The following is a 26,053-nucleotide window of genomic DNA, read 5'->3' on the forward strand; positions in this document are numbered from 1 at the left end:
TTTTTTTTTTTTTTTTTTTTTAATGAAGGGTTTTAAGCAAGAAAGATTTGAGTGTTAAGTTACATCACTCTACTGCCAGCGTGGATGACAGATTTAAAGATGGTAAGGCTGGAGAGAGGGAGACAAAAGAAGACTAACCTATCAATTTTCTGAGGATGGTTGCCACGTCTTATTTGCCTCTGTATCCCCGATGCCTGGCACAGAGGAGCATAACAAATGTTTGTCAAAAGAATGAAGGCATCACTGCAATAGTTCAGGGATAATGGGGACTTTGGCAGTAGAGGAAAAAAAGAAAAAAACAGATATGAGAAGTATGAGCTGAGGTAAAATTAGCTGAACATGGTGATAGTCTGGATATGAAAGATGAGGGATAGCAAAGAGTCAAGGGTGACTCTCAGGTCTTTGGCTTGGGGAACTGGGAAGACAGGTATCCCCATTCTGACACAGAATGAATGAGGAAGAACAGAAGTATAGAAAACAATAAGTTCCATTTTGGATATGCCAAACAAGAGGTTTGGATATGCCAAACAAGTGGGTATATTCAGCAAGTGCTTAAAGAGAACAGGTCTGAGACTCAGGAGGAATTAAGGCTAAAGATAGAGACTTAGTAATCAGCAGTATATAGACAGTAGTGAAAACTGTAAGAATGAAAAAGATATTAGGGATTTTACCATATATATAACGCCACCAGGGAAGTCCCACATATTTGTAACTTTTAAAAAATAAACTAATCACTATAAGGATTCTTTGGCATACAGATTTCTTTATTTTAAATGTAGTGAATGAGAGAAGACAGGTTCTTCAAAGTTCATATTATGAACAACATTCGTTCAAGATAGTGACAAATACTGCAAATCAGATATTTGATAAGGGACTTGTATCCAAAATATATAAAGAACTGTTACAACTCAACAATAAAAAGACAAATAATTCAATCTACAAACAGGTAAAGGATTTGAATAGACATTTCATACACACACACACACACACACACACACACACATTGCTGGGGAAAATGTAAAATGGTACTGCCACTTTGGAAAACAGTTTGGAATTTCCTCAAAATGTAAACATAGAATTACCATATGAGGGACTTCCCTGGTGGTGCAGTGGTTCAGAATCCGCCCACCAATGCAGGGGAGACGGGTTCGAGCCCTACTCCAGGAAGATCCCACATGCCGCGGAGCAACTAAGCCCATGTGCCACAACTACTGAGCCTGTGCTCTAGAGCCCAGGAGCCACAACTACTGAGCCAGTGCTCTGGAGCCCGCAAGCCACAACTACTGAAGCCCGTGTGCCCTACAGCCCACACGCTGCAACTACTGAGCCCATGAGCTGCAACTACTGAGCCCGTGTGCTGCAACTACTGAAGCCTGCATGCCTAGAACCCAAGCTCCACAACAAGAGAAGCCACCACAATGAGAAGCCCGCGCGCCGCAACAGAGTAGCCCCCGCTGGCCGCAACTAGAGAAAGCCAGCGCACAGCAACAAAAACCCAATGCAGCCAAAAATAAATTTAAAAGAATAAAAATTCAATCATCTATGCCTGAGTCCAAATCTTCTAGTGCATCTAACTGTCTGCAGATGATCCATGAACAGCTGTCAGAAGCAGACATCCACAGGCACATCTACAGCTTATGTCTCACCTTCATGCACAGCTCCGCCTTGTCAAAGCCCATCAGCATGTTGATAATGTCAAACCCAGAGGTAGACTTATTTTTTTGATGGACTCCTCGAATGAGTGCACACAAGGTCTGCAGAGATGAGAGAAAGAATTCTTTCTAGAAAGGAAGTCTCAAAATGCAAAGGGCATTGGATCGGTAGCTTCACACTGCAACCTCAGAACCTTCTCCTTACACAGCTGACATTCAACTGCTCTATTCTCTGAGCTCCAAAACACAGTCTGGGTCTTAATATGTGCAAAATCCAGAAATGAAAAGAGGAACAGCAACTGAAACTTGTCATCCTCTTTTTTTTATTTTCTGGCCATCCACTTTTTAAAAATTACACTGCAAAGACTGGAAGGTGATATTCAAAAATAAGAAACAGGGGGCTTCCCTGGTGGCGCAGTGGTTGCGAGTCCGCCTGCCGATGCAGGGGACACGGGTTTGTGCCCCGGTCCGGGAAGATACCACGTGCCGCGGGGCGGCTGGGCCCGTGAGCCATGGCCGCTGAGCCTGCATGTCCGGAGCCTGTGCTCCGCAACGGGAGAGACCACAGCAGCGAGAGGTTCGCGTACCGCAAAAAAATAAAAATAAAAATAAAAAACAGTTCTTGAGTTTGAATCATGGGATTGGTGAAGCTTTCCTTTATTTAACATTAGTTTTAGAATTTACATAATAGTTTACCATTTTTAATAACTACAGAGGTCCCTATATGATAACAACCAATCAATTCAAATCTTAAAAATTCATTACAATCCCCATCCACTACTTACTAGCTGTGTGAGCCTGGACAAATTAGTTAACTTTTCAGTGCCTCATTTTTCTCAGCTATAAAATGGGAATGATAATAGCATTAACCTCATAGGGATGTTGTGATGGCTATGTGAATTAATACTGTAAGGCACTTAGAATACTCCCTGGAACTCTGTTAAAGTTCCTGGAATAGTGCCTGGAACTTAACTTTGTTACAGCTCAATAAATATCAGGTATTATAATAAATGTACTATATTTTTATGGGTCACCAAGTGGCTTAATGTCAATTTATTTTCACTGGACTAAAATCAGTTTATAATTCATGCCCCCACAGTAAGCCACAATAATTACAGGAAGTACAATTTCCAACTTTCATTTCAACTTTCAATTAATGAGTCACTACAACTGTGATGCTCGAAATGTAGAATTTACTGTCCAAGGGTTAACAAAGCTACAGGATAAACATGGTCCACCTCTCTGGGGCATCAACTCAAGAGGTAATTTCTACATTTTACAGATGAGAAAACTGGGGCTCACAAAGTGATCTGCCCAACTTGTAAGTTAGAAACTTAAACCCAATCTACCAAAAGTTCCAACAAAATCCTTTATGCTGTCATCAGTTCTTCATATTCTAAGCTTGTCAATCACTACCCTAAATAGTCAGCCTAATCTAGGCTACACTGGAGCTACTAGACTATAAACTCTAGAAATTTTGCCCATCATTCATTCAAAAAAATTTACTTCTAGAAAGTTATTTGCCAGGCACTGTTCTACACACTAGGAACAAAGTATTGAATAATACTGTCTTTGCCCTCAAGAAGCCTATAATATATCCCACCAGCTCAATGCTTAGCACGTAACAGTAATTCAAGAAATAATGAATGTAGTTCAAGAATAATGAATATTCCTCACGATCATGCCACTTAGCATTAAGAATAGTGATTCTTAGGGCTTCCCTGGTGGCGCAGTAGTTGAGAGTCCGCCTGCCGATGCAGGGGACACGGGTTCATGCCCCGGTCCGGGAAGACCCCACATGCTGCGGAGCGGCTAGGTCCATGAGCCATGGCCGCGGAGGCTGTGCGTCCGGAGCCTGCGCTCCGCAACGGGAGAGGCCACAATAGTGAGAGGCCCGCGTACCGCAAAAAAAAAAAAAAAAAAAAAAAGAATAATGATTCTTAATGTTTTTAGAGTTACAGACCTTTTTGAGAATCTGACAAAAGCCCTCTCTCCAAAAAAAATGTGCATATACACATAACGTACATTTACACATAAAATATTACATGTAACTTCAGGGAGTCAAGGACCTTCTGAAACCTCACGTTAAGAAAATACTGTTTATTTAATTAAGAAAGTCTTCTGATTTTTGCTGTAGACTAATCAACCTTGCCAGAGTTTCCTCTCTCTCTCTTCCTGTCCTCAAGTAATAATAAAAATTCTGTCAAACAATCCTCCTTGGCATTAGATCAAATTATACAAATGGACAAGATAACTACTATAGGCGTCAATTTGTTTAACCAGGAAGATGGCTAAACAAACATGGCATAGATGTTTGATTACTTAAAGAAATAAAGGAAAAACAAAGAAAGCAAGCCTCAAACCTAAGGGCAATTTTAGGTTCCTCAAGTTCCAATAGATGTATTACAATTTCTTTCTCCTATTAAACAAGACTTCCCCAGTCTCCCAGCCTTGTACCTGCAATGCATTGACCACTCGAATTGGATGCTCCTCTCCCAGAGCCTGGATGCAGTGTTGAAATAAGCAATTAATATTTTCCTTGATCTTCATTAACTCCTCACCATCAAGAGATTCCAGCTTGCCTTCTAGGTACTCTAAATTCACCTAACGAGGAAACAATAAGGGCCTGAGTGCATTTTTACTGCAGCACCTAGAACACATGTGAAGGCAATCTCAGTTCCAGGAAAATCCACAGGTGCCACCAAGTCTTACCTTCATAAGGAAGAGCTCCTCCCAAAATCGAGGACTGCACTTACTAGGGTCCTCTGTCTGAAACCGGAAGATAAGTATATTCAATATCCCCAGCTAACACCAAAGCATTAAGAACACATTTGAAAGGGTCACTACGCATTTAACTTTGAAAATGCTTGGTCATTCCAAACAGCTATAATGGGGAACAAGTTTTTTGGGTTCTTTTCCCAAATGGAAGACATTGTGCATGGATATATATTCCCTGCACCAAAAGTTAAATGGCTCAAAGAACCTCCCTCAAATCTTTCTCTTCTTAGCAAGAAAAGAACCTAGCCATCTGAGTCAGTTAGTCATATTATGATATATCCCCATTGTATTTGTATGGTACTCAGTTTTCAAAGCCCATTCACATACATGAAATACAATGGCCCAGTGAGCCAGGCAGGGTAGATATTATCATTATCCTCCTTTTAGGAAATAGAGTCCACAAGACTTACACAAGTGCAGGAGCCAGAACCCAGATCATCTAAGTAATACTGCCATGATTTTTACAACATCCTGCTTCTACTTGCCCTCCCGTATGCATTTAGTCCTCTGTACAGAGCCTGTAATACTCTCTTTTCTTACTTCAAATTGGTCCATAATTAGTAAAATTATGGTGCTAAAATCCAAATGTTCTTAGCAATAATTTTCAAACAGAAATTCTAGGAAGTTAGAGGCTTCTGGTTAGTGAGTGAAATAAGAAAAAGAGAACCCTTACTTCACAGGAAAGCTAATGACATAAAACCAGTATGTCAATTGCCTGCTATCACCTTACCTTAAATTGACCTTTTAAAATTACTACCAAGAACTAATGTCTTCATTAGATAAGAACTTCTGATCAAATAAGAAGATATTATCCTAGGAATCTCCTCTGGCTTTTTAAGTGAGAATGACATAAAGAAGCAACATTTCTGGCCTTCTAATAATGTTCTCATTTAGTGAATTCTTTCTATTCCTTTCTCTCAAGTCCTGCTCCCCAAGAGGGGCCACACATTGACCCTCACACTTCTGTAATATCATTTTGTTGTTTATATATGAAACAGGGAATTCATGGAGCTGGCATTTCCCATGCTCAAAGCTCTCTCAAGCAGGAGTCATATGTATACCAAGCTTATTACTTAACATAGAAAGAGCCCTAATAGGATCCTAATAACCACTCATTTTCTCTGTATAGCCACCTATACTGCCCTGGGCAATTCTGTATTAACTGTCTGCATGTCAAACTTTGTCTCTAAGGCTTGCCAAGAATTAGATGTTTTACTTGATCAAGTTATTTATCCAAGGCCATGTGGCAAAGTTGAACAAGGACTCTGGAGTCAGACACTAGGGTTCAAATCACAGCTCCTTCACTTTCTAGCTGTGACTGCCAGTTTTCTCATTATCATGCTCTTTTACATGGCACATGTAAAAACATAGCCTTTTTGCAGCATTCTTGTCAGAATTAGAGCTAATGTGTTTGGTGATGCACTTAGAACAATGTCAGGCACATAGTAGGAACTCAAGAATCTCCCTCAAATTTTTCTCTTCTTAGCGAGAAGTGAACCTAGCCATCTGAATCAATTAGTCATATTATGATGCATCCCCATTGTACTTGTATGTTGCTCAGTTGTCAAAGCCCATTCACATACATGAAATACAACGGCCCAGTGAGCCAGGTAGGGTAAATATTATCATTATCCTCCTTCTAGGAAAGAGAGTCCACAAGATTTACACAAGATACGGTTAACTCCTTTTACAAGTATTACATGTTTTAAATGTTTACATGTACTACTAATGACTAGGATTTCAGAAGTCAAGTACATCTGCAGGGTATCTAATCACTCTAACCTTCCCTGATAGGGTACATTTTACAACACAGGCTTGGACCATGGTCAATAAGCAGTTCTGAAGACCCAAAGAAATCCCCTAATCTAATTGCTAATAATTCCTCAGTCTTCTCATAGAATTGGAAGATGAGATAGTCTAACTAAGCAATTGTTCTGTCCACTAACAACTTGAGATGGAATATAATAGTGCATCTTTTTAAAATATCTGAATTAGATAGAATTCTAGAGCCAAAAGGAAATTCAAGGGACATCTAGGATAGAAAGGTCCTTATGTCAAATCATAAGGGGACTTCCCTGACGGGCCGGTGGTTAAGACTCCACGTTTCAACTATAGGGGGCACAGGTTCAATCCTTGGCCAGGGAACTAAGATCCCATATGCCACGAGGCACAGCCAAAAAAAAAAAAAAAAAATCATAAGGAAGAAAAGTCTTATAGATATCAGAAAAGAAGTTTCCTGAGCCTTCCTCCCTCCTTTCAATTGTTTTACCCAGCTCAAGGCAACAGTCTATAAGAACAACATAATAACAATCTATATTAATTAACACATGATCATAATTTCTACCATGAGAGAGCTCACCCTCACCCTTGTTCTCTCTCTTTCTCCCTCTGAAGAACTAGAAGGTAGGTAGCAGGCAGAGGTGAGGTTATTTCTCATTTTGGAACAAGAAACTAAGGAGTCAACCTGTGCCCAATGTCAGGGCTCCAGGCCTTACCATGAAGATCTCATCATACATCAGCACCACTTTTTCCTTCAGTGGTTTTTTGTAGGCTGAAGATTTCCTGAGCAAACCCCCTCGTTTCTCTACCTGTGCCATGGTTAGAGAATCTGTGAAAAGAAAGCCACAGTTAGTGCTAGAAATGCTCTCTAAGATGTTGGAGAATCTACTGAAATACCTTTCAATGGGAAATTTTTTAGGAAGAAGAAATGATAAACAACCATGCTATAGATTTTGTGCATCTGTCCAACGCCCCCTTCTCTAACCAGGTAATTTCAAGGTTTAAATCATTACTTGGCTTACAGCACAACACATTTTACATCCTTAAAACATGCCAGTGGACAAGACTTAAAGAAGATGCAAAACCAAGCAGGAAAGTGTAACTAGCTCCATCTGTAATAAGTCTGGCCATATATCTGACGCTGATGGAAGGAAGGCTGCAAAGCACACGCTGCCCACAGACTGATGATAAAGTTAAATTTCAAGTATTGATCGAGCTTAGGACCATTAAGACAGGAAGTGTGCTGCAGACTGACGTGCTCCATTGATTTCCCCAAAGTAAGCAGGTCCTCCTCACTGCAAAGTACTTGCCCTTCACTGCCTCATAAATCACACTGCACTTGACCATCTTCAGAAATTCCTCTGGAAAGAGACCCAAGGCAGAAAACAGCAGTTAAAAGACCAAAAGTTAAATTTAATTTCAAAATAACCAAAAATAACAATATATTCCTTTCAAGTTTCTATTTTTAATATTTATTTATTTGGCTCCACTGCGTGTTAGTTACAGCACACGGATCTTCATTGCAGCATGCGGGCTCTTTTAGTTGTGGCACGCATGCAGGATCTAGTTCCCTGACCAGAGATGGAACCCGGGCCCCTTGCATTGGGAGCTCACAGTCTAAACCACTGGACCACCAGGGAAGTCCCTCAAATTTAATTATACATATATTTGTAACACTGTACTGCAGATCAAACTTCAGAGTATTTTTTTTAATTCTATATAAAAGCAGTTCCATGAATTATGCTCAAATTTTCCCATCTTGCTTCAAGGAATTCTCAATTTTTTTCAAATGAGAACTTGAAACCCCACAGGTCTCCATGTGGATTTACACATATTCTCTCACTTCCCAGATTCTTTCTATTGTTGACAAAATTCCTCTCTTTCTCTTAAATCCTAGGCTCTAGTTGTGAAACTTAATCTCACCCAGTAGCAAGTATGGATGGTAGTGAGGAGACTGATTTCACTTCCAGACAAATCCAACACAGCAAAAAATTAATTTTGTTCAATGATGTTTGGAAAATATATACTACCTTGCAAATCAAAATTTTGTTTAAGGAAGAGATGCATCCAATAGCATAAAAGACTGTATCTCAAACATCATCTATCTCTAATACATATAGCCAAAAAGGAGATTCACTTTTGAGCACTAAAAGCACAGAAAATTTCGACTTGATGTTAAGCATCCTTAGCACAGGGACTATATCTTACACTTTTTCCATAAGCACTTGGCTCATGGTAAATGCTCAGAGTATGCTTATCACTGACTGATTCTAAATGGTGGAGACCTGAGAAGTCCTAGGTCTGACCTAAAATTTTAGTTAGATCTGTCTCTATCAAAGCCTCACTAAGCCCTCAAATTCCTTTACGATCCAGAGAAAAATGAAGGAAAAAATAACAACAAAAAAAGAGAAGATTCTTTCAGGCAATTTATACTATATTGATCATGGCTTTGCCTTAAAGCATGAAATACAGCCTCCATTCAAAACATTCTTGTGTCTTTTAAATAGGTTGTCAAGAGGGAGATGTCCTTATCAGGGGAAAATAAATTGGAAATCAAGAGGATCCTATTAAAATAAATCAAAAGCAATGCAATTCTAAGCTTAGTGGATACAGACCTTTCATGTGCTCAGCTTCAACCAGTTGATTAACAAGAACAGTGGGAACCACAAGTCCCTGGATGTCAAAAGCACATGTTTACAAACATCTCCCTCTGAGGATTTATAATTAAGTTACTGCTAATCAATGTCCAGCCCAAATCTAATAAACTCACTTTCTCTATTTCAGAATCAATACTTTCTAATAAGCAAAAGGGAATAGGAGAGGCGGGAAAAACAATTTCAACCCAAAGTACCAAATTTCCTAAGAAATTAAACTGTTTTTATCACTCTCCTTCCATTTGGAACAGGGGGAAATTCAACCAAGGGCCTCAACACATTACTCTCTGTCATCATCACAGGCACCTGGAATTTACCACCCAAGCTGTCTGAAGTGTGACTGGAAACTGACAACATAAAGTCTCCTCCTTCTGCCAGCACTTCTACCCATTGAGCACAGCGAAGAAGGGTGTTTCTAGGGTAATAGATTGGAAGAAGTGTAGAACTCTTACAAAAGTCTTTCTGGGGTCTCAGAAATTAAGCTTGTGCTTCCAAATTTGAAAGTAAAATATCTGACTGGTAAAGCAGTAAACTGGAATACATCAGTAATGTGAGTATAATCTGTTTATATCCTCCCAGTGTTTCTTTCCTCTTTCACAATCCTCCCCTGCTGTAGAGAGAACGAGTACCAGCTGAGGAGCAGCAAGACATAATGGAACAAACAACCAGCAGAACTGAGACTAGAACACAGCTCTCCCAACCAACTAGATGACACTGAGTAAATCATTGTGCTTCTCAGTTTCCTTACAAGTAAAACTAGGGGACTGGACTAGACATATCATCTAATGATTCTCTTAGCATCCCTGAAATACCACAAACACATAGGGAACACCTAAATATTATAAAGCACTAGTTTAGGCACTAAGGTGTTACAAAGAGGAAACTACAGACCGGATCCTCTAGGAGCTCACAATCTATTAGCGGAGACAGGCACAGAATAACCCACAGCACAAGGCAAATCATGAGAAATAGAGTAAAGGTACAAAGAAAATGCTATGGGACTACAAGGAAGAGAAAGAAGCATTCTATGAGTATGCTATGACCTCTGTTGATCTAGGCTTTTAAATCCTTCTAGCGAAGAAGTAAACACAGCAAAGCCACAGCAATCCCACAGAAATGTCATCTTAGACATTAACACAGTTTCTCAGAAATAAGACATACAGTAGACAAAGTATAAAAAAGAATTAGGCAACTTTTCAATACTACTTTCACCTACCACCAAACTTAGGAATGGCTTCAAATCCCCCAAACTCAATGGTAAGTCAATGAAGTCTTTCATTCCTAAACCTCAGGGACTGCTGGTCCCATGACCTGCAGCACAACTTCTCTCTGAAAGACCAAAGTCATACAACTTTTTTTTTTTTTTAGTCATACAACTTTTTAAGAACTATATCTTAAAGCAATCCAGCCACACACTTCTTAAATGCACATCAGTTCACATCCCTACAGGATAAAATAATCAAATATCAAAAACCTAAAGCCAAACACTTCCAATGTCTTACAAGCAAGGAATGCTAGTTACACTTAACTAAGTATTCATTTATTTACTGTCTTCTTGAGCACAATACATGCCAACTCTAGTATCAGAAAATTAATAGAAATTCACTCTGATTTCCAGAGTTACCAGTTAATCTATCAAAAGTCTTGGTATTGTATCTATGTGAGATGATGGAGGTTAACTAAATCTGTTGAGGTAATCATTTCCCCAAATACATAAATCAAACCATTATGCTGTATACCTTAAATATATACAGTAATTTCTGTCAATTATTTCTCAATAAAACTGGAAAAAAATCTAAAAAAAAAGTCTTTGGTTTTAGTCCCAATTCTTATACACTTATTCTATAACCTTAAGTTTCCTTTCCCTTCCTGGCTTGAATTTGCCAATCTGTAAAAAGAAGCCATGCCAAGGATGTGCAGAAAAGGGAACCCCTGTACGAATGTAAATTGGTACAGCCACTATGGAAAACAGTATGGAGGTTCCCCAAATATTAAAAATAAAACTACCAGGGCTTCCCTGGTGGCACAGTGGTTAAGAATCCACCTGCCAATGCAGGGGACAGGCACATGAGCCCTGGTCTGGGAAGATCCCACATGCCACGGAGCAACTAAGCCCGTGCACCACAACTACTGAGCCTGCGCTCTAGAGCCCACGAGCCACAACTACTGAGCCCACGTGCCACAACTACTGAAGCTCCGTGCACCTAGAGCCCATGCTCCGCAAAAAGAGAAGCCACCACAATGAGAAGCCCGTGCACCCCAACGAAAAGTAGCCCCTGCTTGCCGCAACTAGAAAAAGCTCACATGCAGCAACAAAGACCCAATGCAGCTAAAAATAAATAAGTAAATAAATTTTTAAAAATGAAAAACAGAAAAATAAAACTACCATATGATCCAGCAATCCCACTTCTGCATATATATCCGAAGAAATTAAAATCACTATCCTGAAGAGATGTACCCTCATGTTCACTGCAGCATTATTCACAATCATCAAAACATGGAAATAACCTAAGTGCCTATCAATGGACAAATGGATAAAGAAAATGTGATATATACATACAATGGAATATTATTCAGCCATAAAAAGAAGGAAATCCTGCCATTTGCAACACGGGTGAATCTTGAGGGCATTATGCTAATGAAATAAGTCAGAGAAAGACAAATATTGTATGATCTCAATTATACGTGGAATCTGGGGCTTCCCTGGTGGTGCAGTGGTTAAGAATCCGCCTGCCAATGCAGGGGACATGGGTTCGAACCCTGGTCCAGGAAGATCCCACATGCTGCAGAGCAACTAAGCCCATGCACCACAACTACTGAGCCTGCGCTCTAGACCCGGCGAGCCACAACTACTAAGCCCGCGTGCCACAACTACTGAAGCCCGTGAGCCTAGAGCCCATGCTCTGCAACAAGAGAAGCCACCGCAACGAGAAGCCCGTGCACTGCAATGAAGAGTAAACCCCCGGTCACCACACCTAGAGAAAGCCTGTGCACAGCAACAAAGACCCAATGCAGCCAAAAATAAATAAGTAAAATAAATTTATTGAAAAAAAAATTATAGGTGGAATCTAAAAAAAGTCAAACACATAGAAATGGAGTAGATTAGATTGGTGGTTGCCAGGGGATGGGGGATGGGGCAAATGGAGAGATGTTGGTCAAAGGGTACAAACTTCCAGTTATAAGACGAATAAGTTCTGGGGATCTAACACACAACCCAGTGACTACAGTTAACAATACTGTATTGTATATCTGAAAGTTGCTATGATTAAATCTTAAATGTTCTCACCACAAAAAAGGAAAAAAAGTGACTATGTGAGGGAATGGATGTGTTAACTAACTTCATCATGGCAATCATTTCACAATATATACGTATATCAAATCATCGTATTGTATATCTTAAAATTATACAATGCTATATGTAAATTATATTTTGATAAATGGGGGGGAGGGCATGGAACAGCTCTCTGTAGGCTTTCAATGCAATGGTCTGGAGTTCTAGGCTCATACTTGTAATGGACTATTAGCAAGTATCACCCTCACTTCACTGTCCAGGGACGCTCCAAAACACTAGTGTAGGTAGATGCTAAGGTAAACATCCCAAAACATTTCAACCAGTATATAAGAAAAGAAAAAGGAGAAGAGAAAGAAAAGAAGAAGGGGAAAGAAGGAAAATTAATAAAAATAAATGTGCCCATCATCTAGGAAGAAAAAAACATGCACAGATCAGGTGCTCATTCAACAAATATTGATCACCTAAGCATTAGGGATACAGCAGTGAACAAGCAGACAAGATCCCTCCTCTCAGAGTTTTCATTCTAGTAGAGGAAGAAAGACAACAAGTTAAGTTGAGACAATGATAAGTATCTTGAAGACAAATTGTCTAGGGGTACTACAACAGATTGCAGATCAAAGGCCTCTATGGGAAGTGATATGTGGACTGAGATCAGAATAACAGAAAGAAAACAGCCATGTGAAAATCTTGGGAAAAGTGTTCAGACAGAGGCAATGGCAAGTGCAAAGGCTCCAAGATTTCAACACACTTGGCATGTTCAAGAAACAGAAATGCCAGAGTGCCTATAGTACAAACATTCCCTTTTTGAAAGGTTTTTGTAAAACTTATTCAGGTGGGGCTTCCCTGGTGGCACAGCAGTTAAGAATCCACCTGCCAAGGAAGGGTTCGAGCCCTAGTCCGGGAAGATCCCACATGCCATGGAGCAACTAAGCCCTTGCGCCACAACTACTGAGACTGCGCTCTAGAGCCTGCAAGCCACAACTACTGAGCCTGCGTGCCACAACTACTGAAGCCCGCATGCCTAGAGCACATGCTCCGCAACAAGAGAAGCCACCACAACGAAGAGCAGCCCCAGCTTGCCGCAACTAGAGAAAGCCTGTGCACAGCAACAAAGACCCAACGCAGGAAGGAAGGAAGGGAGGAAGGGAGGGAGGGAGGAAGGAAGGGAGGGAGGGAGTACAAACTAATGATTTCATTTATATGAAACTCAAAAAGGCAAAATTAGTCTACGGTGACAGACATCAGAATAGAGGTTACCCTGGGTGGGGAGACGAGTGGAAAGGAGCACAAGGAAGCCTTCTGAGGTGCCAGAAACGTGGTTGATCTTGACCTGAGTGGAAGTCACACAAATATGTACATGTGTAAAAGAATTATCAAGTCATACACTTCACATTATGTACACTATTCCTCAACCTAAAATAATGCATGTGCTCATATACGTATATGAAAATTTAACAATACCCATGCAGAACACTAGAACAAAGGCTAATAGGGACCCCACCTTGCACACATAGGACACTGATCTAAAATAATCACCAAAGAGTTGACACTTATTTCGTACTTGCTACATACCAAGCACTGTTCTAAGCACTTTATATACATTAATTCATTTCATCCTCACAACAAACCTATGATCCAGGAACTTTACAATAAGAAAACTAAAGCATGAAGTGGTTAAAAAACAAAAATTTTAAAATTTGCCAGGATAAGTGAAAGTAGGGACTCAAACCCAGAGAGCCTGATGTTTGAGTTCAGCCTTTAACCACTGTACTATACTGAGGAGGAATGAGCAGAAGTATAGTAACCTACACATAAACAAAGCTGAGCATCTGCAAAGAAACTGAAGAGGTTCCAGGTAAGTGAGGAGGAAAAGTATATGCTCACTGACCTTAATGAACAAACTCTGGAATGTCCAGATATCTTGAGTTTCATCACTAGTTTGCCCATAGGTAGATGTGCCACAGTAGGAAGTAAAAGATAACTGTCTGATACATGCATATGTATATAAATATTGATAATGGTAAAGTGAAAAAGAGACAAATTAATGAAATAGTAGAAAACTTCAGAAAAACTAGAGAGGAATCTGAGTTTCTTTTTTTTTTTTTAATAAATTTATTTATTTTATTATTTATTTATTTAGGCTGTGTTGGGTCTTTTGTTGCTGTGCACGCGCTTTCTCTAGTTGCGGTGAGCGGGGGCTACTCTTTGTTGCAGTGCACGGGCTTCTCATTGCGATGGCTTCTCTTGTTGCAGAGCACGGGCTCTAGGCACATGGGCTTCAGTAGCTGTGGCACACGGGCTCTAGAGCACAGGCTCAGTAGTTGTTGCATACGGGCTTAGCTGCTCCGCAGCATGTGGGATCTTCCCAGACCAGGGCTTGAACCCGTGTCTCCTGGATTGGCAGGCGGATTCTTAACCACTGTGCCACCAGGGAAGCCCGGAATCTGAGTTTCTATTCAAGTTGACAGATATATTCAATACGGTAAACAGAAAAAAAATTTTAACAAGGCTGAAATACACTGATATCCACTACAGGATTTAATTGATACTATTTTAACTGAGCTAAGTCAGTGCTCTGAGGATAATTCTCCACCAAAACTTCATTATGAATGGAAAGATATTGTAAAAAATGCTTTACCCCTGCAGAGCCGTGATCACATGTTTCAGAATCTCCCGGCATGCCTCCTGGAAATGTAGACTCCTAAGCCCCCCTCCCCACTACTGAAACAGATTTTTCAAGATAAGGATTAAAGGTCTACATTTTTTTTTTTTTTGCGGTACGGGGGCCTCTCACTGTTGTGGCCTCTCCAGCTGCGGAGCACAGGCTCCAGACGCGCAGGCTCAGGGGCCACGGCTCACGGGCCCAGCCACTCCGCGGCATGTGGGATTCCCCCTGGACCGGGGCACAAACCCGCGTCCCCTGCATCGGCAGGTGTACTCCCAACCACCGCCCCACCAGAGAAGCCCAGAGGTCTACATTTTTAATAATCACTCCAGTCACTGGTTCTCAACTGGGGCAATTTTGCCTCCCAGGGGACATTTGTCAATGCCTGGAGACATTTTTGGTTGTCACAACTGGGAGGGAAGGTACTACTAGCATCTACTGGGTAGAGGCCAGGGATGCTGCTAAACATCCTAAAGTATACAGAACAGTTAACACAACAAAGAATTATATGGCCCAATAAGTCAATAATGCCGAGGTTGAAAAACCCTGCCCCAAATAATTCTGATGCTCACTAAAGTTTGAGAAGTACTCATCTGAGCCTTAAATCAGGCCTTCAAAAGAAAGGAGCATCTGGACAGAAGATGATTTTAAGAGGATGAATAAAACTTCTGCCATCTCTAGAAAGGGCACTGGAGCAATCCTCACCTACTTCCAGCTCATTCTCCCCATATTAACTCACCAACGCATCCCCTTTCCTTAGGATCTTAGCCGCAGTTTGCCCATCTGTGAAGGATCACTACAAAACACACTGACTATAGTAATCCACAATGCCTAGTGAAGGAGATGAAAACCCTGTCTGCCCAAGAGATGTGGCTGAGTCAGATATTACCATTCCACTGTCTGACAATAAGCCATTCACCCAACACACAAGAGGGGGCAATATGTTTATAAAGCCAGAAATAGCCTCCTCCAAGACTCTCCTAAAAAGAGTTCCCTAGTTCCTCTAGATGTGAGGGGTTTTTTTTAATCTTTAGGCAAAAGTTATCTGCTCCGTATGTTCTTCTGCAAGGCATCCCACACTCTCAAGGTAAACACTAGCACTATAATGCAAGGCATTTCTACCTCCAAATACCAACACTTCATTTCTCAAACTAGCTCCTAACATGCCTCTTCCCTTCTGAAGGCCCCAAGGATTTAGCTCACTCGCTGCATTCACATACTGCTGTTCCACATGATTCCCCGCCATACCTTCTCTCAGTAGCATGGGACACAGGTTCCCTCAATTGCACCCTATAGATTGGCTCTAAAACCAGCCTATAACTCCTTTCCATTTTAATGGATTTTTACTGCTAGTCACTCCAAGTCTTTCATACCTCCAAAATGAAAATAAAGTGAGGCCTGCATTCTTGAAGCCACCTCTCTAAATTCCCTTCATAGAGAGCTCCAGGACAGGCCACCACTCTTCTGTTCTTTTACAGTTTTTTTATCGAATTTTATTTTACTTATTTTTTTATACAGCAGGTTCTTATTAGTTATCCATTTTATACAAATTAGTGTATACATGTCAATTCCAATTGCCCAATTCATCCCACCCCCACCCCACCACTTTTCCCCATTGGAGTCCATACGTTTGTTTTCTACATCTGTGTCTCTATTTCTGCCCGGCAAACTGGTTCATCTGTACCATTTTTCTAGGTTCCACATATATGCGTTAATATACAATATTTGTTTTTCTCTTTCTGACTTACTTCACTCTGTATGACAGTCTCTAGATCCATCCACGTCTCCACAAATGACAGAATTTCGTTCCTTTTTATGGCTGAGTAATATTCCATTGTATATATATACCACATCTTCTTTATCCATTCATCTGTCAATGGGCATTTAGGTTGCTTCCATGACCTGGCTATTGTAAATAGTGCTGCAATGAACATTGGGGTGCATGTGTCTTTTTGAATTATAACTTTCTCTGGGTATATGCCCAGTAGTGGGATTGCTGGAGCTACATAGTATCATGTCATCTGCAAACAGTGAGTTTTACTTCTTCTTTTCCAATTTGTATTCCTTTTATTTATTTTTCTTCTCCCATTGTCGTGGCTAGGACTTCCAAAACTATGTTGAATAATAGTGGCGAGAGTGGACATCCTTGTCTTGTTCCTGATCTTAGAGGAAATGCTTTCAGTTTTTCACCATTGAGAATGATGTTTGCTGTGGATTTGTCGTATATGCCCTTTATTATGTTGAGGTAGGTTCCCTCTATGCCCACTTTCTGGAGAGTTTTTATCATAAACGGGTGTTGAATTTTGTCAAAAGCTTTTTCTGCATCTATTGAGATGATCATATGGTTTTTCTTCTTCAATTTGTTAATATGGTGTATCACATTGATTAATTTGCGTATACTGAAGAATCCTTGCATCCCTGGGATAAATCCCACTTGATCAGGGTGTATGATCCTTTTAATGTGTTGTTGGATTCTGTTTGCTAGCATTTTGTTGAGGATTTCTGCATCTATATTCATCAGTGTCACTGGTCTATAATTTTCTTTTTTTGTAGTATCTTTGTCTGGTTTTGGTATCAGGGTGATGGTGGCCTCATAGAATGAGTTTGGGAGTGTTCCTTCCTCTGCAATGTTTTGGAAGAGTTTGAGAAGGATGGGTGTTAGCTCTTCTCTAAATGTTTGAAAGAACTCACCTATGAAGCTCCTAAACTTTTGTTTGTTGGAAGATTTTAAATCACAGTTTCAATTTCATTACTTGTGATTGGTCTGTTCATATTTTGTTTCTTCTTGGTTCAGTCTTGGAAGGTTAAACCTTTCTAAGAATTTGTCCATTTCTTCCAGGTTGTACATTTTATTGGCACAGAGTTGCTTGTAGTAGTCTCTCAAGATGCTTTGTATTTCTGCAATGTCTGTTGAAACTTACCCTTTTTCATTTCTAAATTTATTGATTTGAGTCCTCTCCCTCTTTTTCTTCATGGGTCTGGCTAAAGGTTTATCAATTTTGTTTATCTTCTCAAAGAACTAGTTTTTAGTTTTATTGATCTTTGCTATTGTTTTCTTTGTTTCTATTTCATTTATTTCTGCTCTGATCTTCATGATATCTTCTACTAACTTTGGGTTTTGTTTGTTTTTCTTTCTCTAGTTCCTTTAGGTGTAAGGTTAAATTGTTTATTTCAGATTTTTCTTGTTTCTTGAGGTAGGCTTCTATAAACTTCCCTCTTAGAACTGCTTTTGCTGTATCCCATAGGTTTTGGATCATCGTGTTTTCGTTGTAATTTGTCTCTAGGTATTTTTTGATTTTCTATTTGATTTCTTCAGTGATCTCTTGGTTATTTAGTAACGTATTGTTTAGCCTCCATGTTTGTGTTTTTCATTTGTTTTTCCCTGTAATTGAATTCTAATCTCACAGCATTGTGGTCAGAAAAGATGCTTGCTATGATTTCAATTTTCTTAAATTTACTGAGCCTTGATTTGTGACCCAAGATGTGACCTATCCTGGAGAATGTTCCATGTACAATTGAGAAGAAAGTGTAATCTGCTGTTTTTGGATGAAGTGTCCTATAAATATCAATTAAATCTATCTGCTCTATTGTGTCATTTAAAGCTTGTGTTTCATTATTAATTTTCTGTTTGGATGATCTGTCCATTGGTGTAAGTGAGGTGTTAAAGTCCCCACTATTATTGTGTTACTGTGGATTTCCTCTTTTATAGCTGTTAGCAGTTGCCTTATGTATTGAGGTGCTCCTATGTTGGGTGCATATATATTTATAACTGTTATATCTTCCTCTTAGATTGATCCCTTGATCATTATGTAGTGTCCTTCCTTGTCTTGTGTAACATTCTTTATTTTAAAGTCTATTTTATCTGATATGAGTATTGCTAATCCAGCTTTCTCTTGATTTCCATTTGCATGGAATATCTTTTTCCATCCCCTCACTTTCAGTCTGTGTGTGTCCCTAGGTCTGAAGTGGGTCTCTTGTAGACAGCATATATATGGGTCTTGTTTTTGTATCCATTCAGCGAGCCTGTGTCTTTTGGTTGGAGCATTTAATCCATTCACGTTTAAGGCAATTATCAATATGTATGTTCCTATGACCATTTTCTTAATTACTATGGGTTTGTTTTTGTAGGTGCTTTTCTTCTCTTGTGTTTCCCACTTAGAGAAGTTCCTTTAGCATTTGTTGTAGAGCTGGTTTGGTGGTGCTGAATTCTCTTAGCTTTTTCTTGTCTGTAATGCTTTTGATTTCTCCATCAAATCTGAATGAGATCCTTGCCGGGTAGAGTAATCTTAGGTGTAAGTTCTTCCCTTTCATAAGTTTAAATATATCATGCCACTCCCTTCTGGCTTTTAGAGTTTCTGCTGAGAAATCAGCTGTTAACCTTATGGAAGCTCCCTTGTATGTTACTTATCATTTTTCCCTTGTTGCTTTCAATAGTTTTTCTTTGTCTTTAATTTTTGTCAAATTGATTACTATGTGTCTCGGTGTGTTTCTCCTTGGGTCTATCCTGCACTTCCTGAACTTGGATGGCTATTTCCTTTACCATGTTAGGGAAGTTTTTGACTATAATCTCTTCAAATATTTTCTCCAGTTCTTTCTCTCTCTCTTCTCCTTCTGGGACCCCTATAATTCAAATGTTGTTGCATTTAATGTTGCCCCAGAGGTTTCTTAGCCTGTCTTCATTTCTTTTCATTCTTTTTCCTTTATTCTGTTCCATGGCAGTGAATTCCACCATTCTGTCTTCCAGGTCACTTATCCGTTTTTCTGCCTCAGTTATTCTACTATTGATTCCTTCTAGTGTATTTTTCATTTCAGTTATTGTATTGTTCATCTCTGTTTGTTTGTTCTGTAATTCTTCTGGGTGTTTCCTCTTTAATTCTTCTAGTTCTTTGTTAAACATTTCTTGCATCTTCTCGATCTTTGCCTCCATTCTTTTTCTGAGGTCCTGGATAATCTTCACTATCATTATCGTGAATTCTTTTTCAGGAAGCTTGCCTATCTCCACTTCATTTAGTTGTTTTTCTGGGGTTTTATCTTGTTCCTTTATCTGGTACAAAGTCCTCTGCCTTTTCATTTTGGCTATCTTTCCGTGAATGTGGTTTTCCTTCCACAGGCTCCAGAACTGTCCACCCTTTTGTTCTATCATTTCTGTTTTTTTTAATTACTGGGGATGGAATTCATCACTCATTCCTCCAAATCTTTCAGAGCACAGCCTCCCACTCAAGGTGGTATATAATAATAAATAACACTACTGAGTAGTCACTATGTACTTGGCACTATTCTAAGTGATTTAAATATGCTGTACTTAATCCTCACAATAAACAAATGAAGTAGGTACTAATACCATAATTTTACAATGAGGATGTTACTTTGCCCAAAGTAATGGATTTTAAGTGGTACAGCCACTAAATCTTTCTGTCTGGTAGCCCTTCTCCCTAAGAGAATATCTTGTTAGTGCAAAAAAAGCAGGTGCTAACTAGTAGAACATTCAAAATCCAGATTCAGTTAAAATTCTATGGAAACTCCAAACTGATATCCATAGTATCAACATTCCCACTTGATCCAAGAAAAGTCAGTCAGCTCAGGACATCATCTGACAAGCATCATCCCTATATTCTAGATGCTAGGATAGAACCAGCCTGATTCAGTAATAAGCACATGTGCCACTATGGGGCAGCGTCTGTATCTTGTGTGTGCTCTGAACAGCGCTCACCTCAGAGTGAGTATTTAGGCTACACTTGAAAGTGGAATTAACTCAGGGACTTTCCCAAGACTAAACAGCAAGTGGCAAAACCAGGACTTCTGCAATCTCTACTCTGGATATCAGCCATAGTCTGTACCTACTAGAAGTGAACTAGCTTCACAGAAGAGAATTCAGTCTGGTCCCATCAGAATCTACTGAGTCTGCCAACTTTCACAAACTAATAATACAGATGAAGAGGTTTAAATAAACATGACCACCTCAGGTTCCCTTTCAAATGATTTTACACAAGAAGGAATGCACTTGCACCTTCAGAAGGAGGAACCAACTTCAAATTGACAGGATTTCAGGAAACTCTGATTGAAAATCACATTTTTCTGACATCTTCCAGAATGAGAATTCATTGTAAGATCCTCTTCTCAATGAGCAGGAGCCTCTTATAAATTAATACTGTCTATCTCCTGCTCATGCCCTGAACTTCCTCAAGCAGCAACACATCACTCATATCTTCTTCATTTCCTTTCCTGTTGACCCATACAAGCCTCATGAATACCACTTAAGTATAAAATGAAAATTATAAGACAGCCTCTCATAATCTTCTTAAAGAAAGCCCAAAAGGTAACTTCGACCTGGCAAAGTAAATTGATTTCCTGCTAGCTTAACTAACATTTATTGAGAGCTTATAATAACACAGGCATTGTATAAGGGGAAAAGGGATGCAAAATTATTGAGGTATATGGTCCCTGCCTTGAGAAGCTCACTATTAAGTGGGAGAAGGGCATATTCTAATATTTCCTTATAAAGAAATAAAATAAAAATTATTTTCCCAGGATTTTTTTTCAAATATGTCCTCACTTACTCCAAGCTATTGCCAAGCTCACCAGGCCTCCTTACTTCCAGCTGCCTAGTAACATCTCCATGTGCATATCCCATGACAACTTGATCTCAGCATACCAGACTAGCTCCCCTATACCTCTTTCTATAGCCACCCAAACCTTAAAAAAATCTGCTCTAGGGCTTCCCTGGTGGCACAATGGTTGAGAGTCCGCCTGCCGATGAAGGGGACACAGGTTTGTGCCCCGGTCCGGGAAGATCCCACATGCCGCAGAGCAGCTAGGCCCGTGGGCCATGGCCGCTGAGCCTGCGCATCCGGAGCCTGTGCTCCGCAACGGGAGAGACCACAACAGTGAGAGGCCCACATACCGCAAAAAAAAATCTGCTCTACTTTTACTAATCCATATCCTGGTCAATGAAATTCCCATTTACCCAATTTCTCAAATTAGAAAACTTAGCCCACTGTCTCTCCCCAGTCACTAAATCCTATTGCAGCTATCTTAGAAATATTTCTAAAATCCATTCCCCTCCTCTTCACTCCCACGGTCACATTTTATTCAGACTCTCAGTCAACTGCAACAACTCTAATTAGTCTCACTGCCTCATTTCTCATTACCTTAATCTGCACTTGTCACTCCCTAACATTAAAACGCTCCAATAGCTCCCTACTCTCTTTTCAGTCTCACCTGGCAATTTCCCCACCACACATCCTGTTTTGGACAAATTTCTGACACTTAAACATCATGTTATTTTTTTTTCCTCACACTTTCACCATGCCTTTGCTCATGCTGTTGTCTCCATCTGGAATGCCCTTCTTTACTTGTGCAAGCTCCTACCCATCTTCCAACACCCAACTCAAGTATCTCCTCCCTACAAACATTTCCCTGACTTTCCAGGCAATGGTAATATTTCCTTCACACCATATAAATTCCTTTTAATGGATATATAACACTACAATTTTCATGTGAATATGTCTCTCTGATGTTCTTGAAGAAAGATATTCATATTTCTAACCCCAGTGCCAGTTACATAATAAGTGCTCAATAGGGACTTCCCCAGTGATCCAGTGGGTAAGACTCTGCACTCCTAATGCAGGGGGCCTGGGTTCGATCCCTGGTTGGGGAACTAGATCCCGCATGCATGCCGCAACTAAGAGTCCGCATGCCACAACTAAAAAGTCCGCATGCTGCAACTAAAAGATGCCACATAGGTTAAGAATCCACCTGCCAATGCAGGGGACACTGGTTCAAGCCCTGGTCCAGGAAGATCCCACATCCCGTGGAGCAACTAAGCCCATGCGCCATAACTACTGAATCTGCGCTCTAGAGCCCATGAGCCACAACTACTGAACCCGAGGGCCACAACTACTGAAGCCCGTGTGCCCAGAGCCTGTGCTCCACAACAAGAGAAGCCACCGTAATGAGAAGCCTGCGCGCTGCAACGAAGAGTAGCCCGCGCTCGCCGCAACTAAAGAAAAGCCTGCGCACAGCAATGAAGACCCAATGCAGCTATAAATTAATTAAAAATAAAAAATAAAAATGAAAGATGCCACATGCCACAACAAAGATCCCACATGCCACAACTAAGACCCGGTGCGGCCAAAAATGCATTAAAAAGAAAACTTAACAAGTGTTCAATAAATGTGTGTTTAATAAACTGTGTGCCCTCATATATCCTGGATCAATTTGTTATTTGGTTATTTTCCCAAAATTTTATGGATTCTTGAACTTGGCTCTATGTAAAAGTCCAACTTTCATTAACACTGCTTTGAGTTTTCAAGAGGTTTTATTATTATTATTCAAATGTCGAACAAGTGTAGGAATTATAATGCCTAAACATCCAATGAAAATACGTTAAAGGCTCCCCTATTCATTAAGGAACGAATGAGAGTCCCCCTTCACAATCCTAACTAGAAGGATCCACCTTTCTCTAGATTGATTGATCTGATATCTGGAAAAGCCCTCACATAGGAACTACTGTGCACACAAGACCAACTGAAGGTACACCCAAAATAATTCCAATTAACTTGTGCTAAATTAAGAGCAGGGACACAAATCCTATTTGCCCTGGTTTACAAAGTCAGAGAGAGTATAGAATAGCAAAGAAACAGCTCTCATTGAACTCAAAACTTTTTCTGGAGAGGAAGAATTGGGGAGGGTCGGATGATCCACATTTATTCGGGCCTGCCCAAGTTTCTACTTCCCCATGTCGAAAGGCAGCACTCCTCAGTTTCTGTTAGTTCTTCCCCAGGGAACCAGTTTTTATCTCCTGTTTCTTCCCTACACTTGCCTGGAAACAGGTTTGTTTCCCAGGTTCACACAGAGTAACCAGAGAAAACACGGTAGCTTCAATGATTGTATGTAAAGGGTGGGCTGAAGCCCGGCGATCAGAGACTGTAAAGAGGAGACGGGGACCTTCCGGGACGCCTGATGACTTCGGGCAGACAGGGCTTCCTCTAGCCCTTCTCCGAGGTCTTGCTTGCCCCACGCCCTCACCCCAGAAACAGGCTGGGAAGAAGGCCACTCGGGTGGGAAACACCTGGGAGGAAAGCTTTCAAGGTAGCCTGAGGGGTCGGAGTCAGCCTCTTGCTGGGTCAAAGGTCGGCGCCTCGGCTGCCAGGAGGGCCCAGCAGGGACCCGGAGCGAGAGGCGTGCGACCGGCACTGGAGGGTTAGAGGGACCGGCAGCTGGAGCAGCGAGCCGCTTCTCTCTCCGCTCCGCCGCACGCAGCCTCTGCGCTCCTCAGCAGCTGCCCTCCCTCCCTCTCCCCCCATAACCCCTGTCGTGCCCTAGCGAGCGCAGGCCCCGCCTCCAGGGCCGCCTCAGGGCCAAGGCCTAGTATGGCAGTACCCGCAGAGGCTGGCCAGGTTCGGAGACCGGCCGGGCCGGCGCCGCTTACCGAGCGCCGCTTACCCTGCCTCCTCCTCCACCACCCGCGCCGCTCCCGGACCGGCTCGCTCCCGACGCCACCGACGCCGCAGCTGCTCCGGGATCACGGACGCGCTCCGGACCTCCCCAGACCCTTCCCCCGGCCCGCCGTGCCCCGCAGGATCCTAAAGCCTGCCTCGTGATACGTTCGCCCGCGCCGACTGCCTGAGGCTGGCTCGGACCACGATTCCCAGCAACCATCACAAAGACTACGACTCCCAAAATGCACCACGAGAAAGAAATTAGCAAAAGAAACATGTATCAAGAGTCTACTGGATGCAAGTTGAATTAGCAGTTTCTTTAAATATGGCAGACGCTGAAATCGGCAATTCCACTTCCAGCAGTAAATATATCCTCTAAAAACACTGGCAAAGTTTGGAAAGATATATGTTCCAAGCTCTTTATTGCAACTCTGTAAGTGAAAGATTGGAGACAAACTCATTCAATCAACATATATGTAATTGTGTGCCTGCTATGTACAAAGCACCGTGTAAATCTGTGTCAACTTGGCAAGTTACCTCTCTGAGTCTCAGTTTTCTCACACGCAAAATGGAAGATTAAAAAAAGACATGCAGAAAATAAAATTTAAAAAAAAAAAAAAAAGAATCTGGAAAAAAAACCAAAAAAAAAGACATGCCGGGCAGTGTGTGCGTGTATGTGTCTCCTTATAATGACTTTATAAAGTTGGTACCTCACAGATATCAAAAAAAAAAAAAGGTTTTGAGTGATTAAATAGCTTGCTTAATGTTCTAGAGTTAGTAAGAGGTGAAGAAAAGTTTAAACCCAGATCTATCAGGAAAGAGGTCTTAATAGCCCAAAAGCCCAGGTAATTTTAATTTTTCTTGTCTGTTTACACAGTGGCATAAAACATGATTAGTGGTAAAAAGTTGTACCCTAATAGGATATAAAAAAAGAGTGAGAAGTGGTAATAGGAAGGCATCTTGAGGTGAACCCCAAGAACTATTGTTCCTGAACATGAGTTAGAAGCCTCCTGTACAACTGAAAGAACCCCTTCCATACCTGACTTCCTTTTAGCACATCTTTGTTGCGCACCTACTGAATACCCAATTCTGGGAGTAGTAAAAAGAAAAACAGTTACAATTCTGAGATTATATTGTAAGAAAGTGATAGACAGATGATAGATAGAAAAATAGATATACAATTAAATGTTTTAAATATCAAACAGTGAATTATCGAAGGTAAGCTTAGAAAAGCTCAAGCTGTAAATGCCCTGAAAATTCAGAGAATGGAAAATTCCCTGTCAATCTTCAGAGGCCTTTTGGGAGAAGATGAAGATGAAGTTAAGTCTTAGAGGAGAGAAGAAAAGGAAAGGCGAAAGTGTGAAGGTGAAGAAACACAATACACTGGCGGGAAGTGAATTAAATACAGATTCAGCAGAGGGTAAGTTTATAAGTCCACAGACTGAGTAGGTAAGAGCGCGACCTCTGGGATACTGTGGAAATGAACCCCAGGCTGGCTACCTACTAGATGTATGACTTTGGACGATTAAATGAGCTCTCTAAGCCTTAGTTTCCTATCTGGAAAATGGGGATAATAAAAGGCCTATGTTATATTGGTTTGGTTATCCAGCACTGAGCCCTTCCCCTCCTTTTCTGGGGCCCTTTTCTTTTGGGTAGAGTCTTTTTTTTTTTTTTTTGGTACGCGGGCCTCTCACTGTTGTGGCCTCTCCCATTGAGGAGCACAGGCTCCGGACGCGCAGGCTCAGCGGCCATGGCTCACGGGCCCAGCCGCTCCGCGGCATGGGGGATCTTCC

The 26,053-nt window shown here is 40.9% G+C and overlaps 1 protein-coding gene across 5 annotated transcripts in view; it reads right to left on the reverse strand.

Moving 5' to 3' along the window:
* The window catches only part of ARMH3 (armadillo like helical domain containing 3), a 172,505-nt gene extending 148,090 nt beyond the window's left edge, over nt 1-24,415 (reverse strand). For 2 of the 5 annotated variants that reach the window (XM_024735063.1, XM_024735060.1), the window contains exons 1-5: nt 24,265-24,415; nt 6,926-7,038; nt 4,365-4,421; nt 4,110-4,256; nt 1,647-1,754 (exon numbers count right to left, since the gene is read on the reverse strand). In XM_024735063.1, coding sequence (XP_024590831.1) covers nt 1,647-1,754; nt 4,110-4,256; nt 4,365-4,421; nt 6,926-7,027 — 414 coding nt within the window. In that variant the 5' untranslated portion in view covers nt 7,028-7,038; nt 24,265-24,415. Of the gene's footprint in view, nt 1-1,646; nt 1,755-4,109; nt 4,257-4,364; nt 4,422-6,925; nt 7,039-13,412; nt 13,486-24,250 lie in introns of all 5 variants that reach the window. The other 3 variants (XM_024735061.1, XM_024735062.1, XM_024735064.1) reach the window with 3 other exon arrangements.
* Between the last annotated feature and the right edge of the window lie 1,638 nt (nt 24,416-26,053).

Source organism: Neophocaena asiaeorientalis, unplaced genomic scaffold, assembly GCF_003031525.2.
Source record: "Neophocaena asiaeorientalis asiaeorientalis breed wild unplaced genomic scaffold, Neophocaena_asiaeorientalis_V1.1 scaffold240, whole genome shotgun sequence".
Lineage (NCBI taxonomy): Eukaryota > Metazoa > Chordata > Mammalia > Artiodactyla > Phocoenidae > Neophocaena > Neophocaena asiaeorientalis.